The sequence below is a fragment of the Lycium barbarum genome, chromosome 6 (genome assembly GCF_019175385.1).
Source record: "Lycium barbarum isolate Lr01 chromosome 6, ASM1917538v2, whole genome shotgun sequence".
Taxonomy (NCBI): domain Eukaryota; kingdom Viridiplantae; phylum Streptophyta; class Magnoliopsida; order Solanales; family Solanaceae; genus Lycium; species Lycium barbarum.
The window spans coordinates 127,793,764-127,799,501 of record NC_083342.1 but is presented as its reverse complement, the minus strand read 5'-3'; the positions used below and the strand labels follow the sequence as shown (position 1 = coordinate 127,799,501).

The window sequence follows — 5,738 nt, the reverse complement described above, 5'->3', positions numbered from 1 at the left end:
AAATAAAGCAAGTAAATTTGGTGACAGCTGCATTGCCGAGATCGACGCCGGCCGAAATATCCGGTTGAGGACGGATATTTCGGTCTCCCGCTGATGGCAGTCAATTGCTCTTCCTTCATCGCCTCATCCTGGTCCGAACTCCAAGCCTCGTTCTCGGTGAGACGGTCGTACCTTGATCGAACATATCCATTATAACGGGAAACCGAGCGTGCACGTATTCTCAGTTTTACCCGTATACAATATTATTTTAATTTTGATTATTAAGGTTAATTTTAATAATTTGATGTAAACATAATTCAATATTTACCGCTCTCTATTATTAAAATATTCTAAAATTATCCTTTAGTATATTTTAGAATCACTAATACTATTATTGTTATTATTTTGTGTTATTGTTCATTAGCACGAGACTATAGATTGAGGAGCTTATTAAACTGGACCAAAACTTTTACCCCACAAATTTTAAGCGTCAAAAATACTTCGGGAAATCCTCGTTATACATCAGTTCCAACATTTCACTAAATTTCATTGTAAAAACTAGACACAACAGATATCGTCAAAAAGAATTTTTTGGACAAGTTCCTTTTCTAGCATGTTCTAAACTTATGAAAGAAAGTTTTGGACCCTCTTTTGATATTACATCTCTATTGCCATCCTAAAGTATCTTTATTGCAAGGCATGGTGTGAAATGGTCCCTATAATGATGATTGTGAAAATAGCTGGCGATACTACCAAACCAATAAAAGGGGCTGACACACTATTTGCCTCAGTTGACTGAAAACCCCTGATAAAACTTGGCCCAACTGTTTTACGCCTCGTATGCCAGTTTCATTTTTTTAATATAAAAGCTATATACATTTACATTAAATAGGGAAAATCCACACTCCCAAACATATACTTAGCAGGAAAGGCTTAATGTTTAAACTTTAATTGAACTCTATGGCAAATTGTAACTTAATACTTGCAACGTCTTACTTAGAACACTAATTAATTTGTTAAACACGAGCTGACTAGCCTAAGATGATGATATAGAGAACCCATACTATACACTACTCTTTCCCCTCTTAAGAGCCACTAATTTTTAGGTATTTTAATCAATGGCCATAATAATGCCGTCATCTCAGGCAATTCAACAAGCTAAATTTATGTCCAAAAATGCCACATTTCTTTATTGTTTAATTTGATGATACGATTTACGCAGTCACGGAAATATCTAAAATTTCCTTGAGCCACAAATTCTAAAATTATTCTTTTCAATTTTAAACTCCATACCTAATCAAATAGTGTAACAAGAATCTACATCTAATCACTGATTGTCTTTTTTAAAAATACTCCAAACTTTCACTAAACCAAACCAGACCTCTCTTTTTCAACACATAGGAAAAGAGGTAAAAGAAGAAAGAACCTTTTTTCATATTTTATACATACACTAACATTCTTATGGATACTTTTTATTTAATTATAGTCCTATTTGCATTGCATTTTACACATTTTTTAAAACTTAATAGCAAAGGCATATACAGTCACACAAAACGACTACCACCCCCCCCCCCCCCACGCCCTTCTTTGCAAATCCAGCAGTCCTTGCGTACATACATAGACTCCCCCACGTCCAATCCAACCCCAACTCTTCTTTTCTCCTTATCTTCCTCTTATTGTTCCCTCTCAAACGAGTGTCGTACATGCAGATTTAGTTGGGTCCCACATAGCAGGAAGCAAAAACCTACGCCCATTCACCCCATGCGCATTATAGCTAGCACCCGTACTCTTATCAACAAGTACTTGACCCGCATAACCCGGGTACGAACCCGAGCCAAACATACCCGTACAAGCCGAAACAGCCTCTAACGGCGCCGTTGCTGGACCCTGAAAATACCCATTATTAAACGGGTTCGTTACGGTTCCCGCCAAAACAGTAGCAACATTAATGATCATTCCGTCAATACCAACGTCACCGTTAGGCGCAACTAACGGCGGCATTTGTGGGCCGTAAATGGGCTGATGAAAAGGCCAAGCACACTGACCCGCACACTGAGTTTCCGAGTTACCAACCCAAGCATAAGCGAATCTGATTTTGCCACGTGTTGAACCATGGGTCCCACATCTACTCATACAAAAGCCTACAACGAAAACATCCTTAGCCGTTAACACCAAGTTCACTGACCTACCCATATGACCACCTTTAGAAGCCAAATACACAATATGTGAGTTCTTTAAAGATTTTCCTAAGGAATATTTTTCATCTAGGACTTGTTTTCCAACAATAAGGGTAGAAGCACCAGTCTTGTATTTTTCAGTTGTTTTCCACCAAGAAGCAGCTGATGGAACTGGGGCTTTTGGGGAATTTAAAGATTGAAGGAAATCAACGATTATGGACCGTTGGATGGATGTGAATTTACCATACCAGATGAGATTAACGGTTACGGTTCTTTTTAAAAGAGCACCGTTATGGTATTTTAGAACAAGGGGTTGTTCTTGAACCAAAGCAGCCATGGAAGTGGAACACAAGAAGAGCAATAGGATTGAACAGACAGTGGCAGAAATGTAATTTGAAGCCATATTAGAGGATTAAAAAGTCTTTAACCCAGGCGTACTAAACAAGGTAAAAAGAAAGAAAAAGGAGAAGAAGAACTGAGTAAATGGGAAGGAAAGCAGTGGTATTTATAGTAGGGCTATAAGACTTGGGAAGAAAAATAGACAGCTGTAAAGAGGGAGATGTCAACATCAGGGTGTGACACGTTGGATATTGTAATTGGGAATTAGTGGAGACTGAGGGAGGAGTATATGCCAGGCTGGAAGGTCTAGGTAGTGGTCTACATAGAAGATGTTAATGAAGGAGAGTTTAACGAGGTCGTGAGATCAAATCACGATATGAAATCATATTTAGATATGTAATTTAAATTTTTTAAGTTATAATTTTTTTTATAAATATAAAAAACTCGCAAATTGTGAAAATCATCAAAAAAAATTTAATTCTCATACAATCTTACCAAATGAGTAAATTATAATTCATAATAAAATTAATACACTACTAGAAAGCCTTTCTAAAAAATATAACATCAATTGATCAAACTTTAATTTAATAAAAGAAAAATTTAGCGAATAGTAATGTAACTACTCTTTAATATAATTCTCTCACATTGTAAACAAGATTGATAAATATATTTTATCAACTTGCATATTAATATTTAATACAAATGGTTGGTAAACATGATTGATAAATATATCTACCAACTTATGGGTCTTTTTTAAAAAAAATATAAACGTATAGGTTAAATTTTACATTTATATTTTTAAAAATCATGATTTTAAATTTTACATTTATATTTTTTAAAATCATGATTTTAAATTTTAAATTATACTTTTTTTAAAATTTAAAATTTCATCTCATGAAATGAAATTAGATATGAAATCGCACGTCCAAATGCATGGTGAGCAAAAGTCAGAGAAATGCGTGGTCTGGAGTATGACGTGGAGTCGTGGCACTGCATGCAGCGATGTAGACATGTCGGCTACCCTGAGGCTCTACTATTTTAACAAGTTATGAATATTCTCTTATTTATAACAAAAACGATTAACACGTTCATTTCCAGTCACTTAAGCTAGCTCACAAGTTTCGTTCGGACTCTCAAATTAAAATTTGTCCTATTAAACACCTAAATACATACTAAAGTATTCTTAGTAGACTTTTTTTTTAAATTTTGAAACAAAAAATTACGCATTTTTTCAAACGTCTTTTAGCTAAGTTGTAAAGTTAATCATGTAAAATAAGTAATCTTCATAAAAATACACTTGGAATAGGTCTTAGGTTTTACGAATTATTGAGTTAAACTGATAGTCCTAGCTTCATCATATCGTTTAGGCACTGACAATATATAAAATATATATTTACATTATTTTAGAAAAATTATACTCCCTCCATTTTAATTTATGTGAATTCATTTGACTGGGCACGATATTTAAAAAAGAGTGAATAATTTTATACTTGTGGTTCAAAATAAGTCTTGAATATTTTTGTGGTTGTAAATCATTTCATAAAGTGAATTTGTTTTCAAATTAGGAAAGAGGTCATTCATTTTAGCACGGATTAAAAAGAAAATAAGTTCACATAAATTGAAACAGAGGAAGTATATAATTTATTTAATAAATGTTATTAATAATATTTAATAAATAATAAAACACATGCTTTAAAATATAAACATTTTCTTAAATCATTATTGCATATAACCTACGTAAATCTTATTGAGAAATTAGGGAAATTTAAAGTGACAGTACACTAAAATTTAAACTTGTGCTAATGATGATATTCAAATTTTGCGTGTCGCTAAAGGAGAAATATAAAGTCTCCCAATAGGCGGTCTAACTTTATCTTGTTTGATGGTATTCGCTTACGTGATATTTGGTTATCTAGCGACTAGCTTTTCCTAAGCCTTTATATGACAGGCATATATCATAAATATCAATTTGGCAGCCAGTTTCTTACTCAAAAATGTTTTGAAACTTTTTCAAAAAAATCTGACTTTTGTGTGTGTGAATATGAAATATTTTCAGATTTTAGGCAATGATTATATAATTTTTAAGTAAGCAAGGCCGGGGACAATAATGGGGCAGTGAAAGTAATGTGGGAAAGTTCAAAAATGGGCAAATTATAGAAAACTTTGTCGTAAGTGGGAACAAGTGCATGGACCACATCGTAGCGTATATTAGTCCATGAGAGTTGGTAAAGGACCACCTCGATCAGTCCATAGCAGTGCTCACATTTTCTAAGAAACAATTAAGTGGTATTATCGTTATTTTTACTAGTTTTATGTTTTGAATGATTGAAAAGAGGATTTTTGAGTTTATGAGTTTTAGATACTAAGTATGTATTTGGCCATGAAAACTGTATTGGGTAAAATCCATGCCCAGGCTATTCTCTGTAGTTAAGAGCCCGGAGAGGCCGGGAGGGCTTCCGCAGTTAGCATTCACTTCCACCAACTCGGGTCACATTAGTAGGTCTTGATCAGTGCGCCGACACAGGGATGCACGTGAGAGAGCAGTAGAGTCACGTCAATCGAACGTTGGATTCAAAAGTCTCGTTTTGATTTCTATATAAATAGCTTATAGTGTAAGCTAGAGACACTTTCACTTCCACTCTTGTAACCTATCTCTCTTTTCTATTCCTAAGCAATGACATCCGGGCACATCGTTGGATCTTAAAATAGTTGTTTGTCTTGCATTATTTTCTTGTTTATTAAGCTCGATTCTTTCAAGACGGCTTGGATAATCTGAAACACCGACCCCGAAAAGGAGAGTTTCCGGGATTGAATACGACCTATTTGTCTTTAAGCCCATAAATTTCAAATCTTTAACTGATTATCTGTTTTCACCAGAAAACAAAAACTAAATATTTTTCACTTTATTTGGAATTTTGGAATTGAAGTTGAAGATGGAGTTGCGTTTGGTTATAATTTTTGCAAATAATATTTGGTTGTTTGAATGTATTGAAAGTGAAAATAAGATTTTAGTTGTTTTCCAAATGCAAATACAACTTCAAGTTGTATTTAGAATTTTCATGGCCAAACGTTGATTTCCAAATAAAGTGAAATAATTTTCCAGAAAAAGATGAAAAATTCACCTGGCCAAACGGGCCGAAAAAAAAAGTTATTGCGTTCAAATAAATTATTTATACATATTAAATTAATATTTAATGCAAATATAAAATATACATCAATGCTGCTGAATTATGCCGAACTCGC

At 33.8% G+C, this 5,738-nt stretch overlaps 1 protein-coding gene across 1 annotated transcript; it reads right to left on the bottom strand.

The window, feature by feature from the left end:
• Window positions 1-1,389: 1,389 nt before the first annotated feature.
• Window positions 1,390-2,633, bottom strand: LOC132598805 (protein EXORDIUM-like 2). Its single transcript, XM_060311902.1, has one exon. The coding sequence runs from the start codon at window positions 2,557-2,559 to the stop codon at window positions 1,666-1,668; it is 894 nt and encodes a 297-aa protein (XP_060167885.1). The 5' UTR covers window positions 2,560-2,633; the 3' UTR covers window positions 1,390-1,665.
• Between the last annotated feature and the right edge of the window lie 3,105 nt (window positions 2,634-5,738).

What these genes read in the sequence shown, in the direction of transcription:
- LOC132598805 (XM_060311902.1), bottom strand. Translation starts at nt 2,559, where the DNA reads ATGGCTTCAAATTACATTTCTGCCACTGTCTGTTCAATCCTATTGCTC.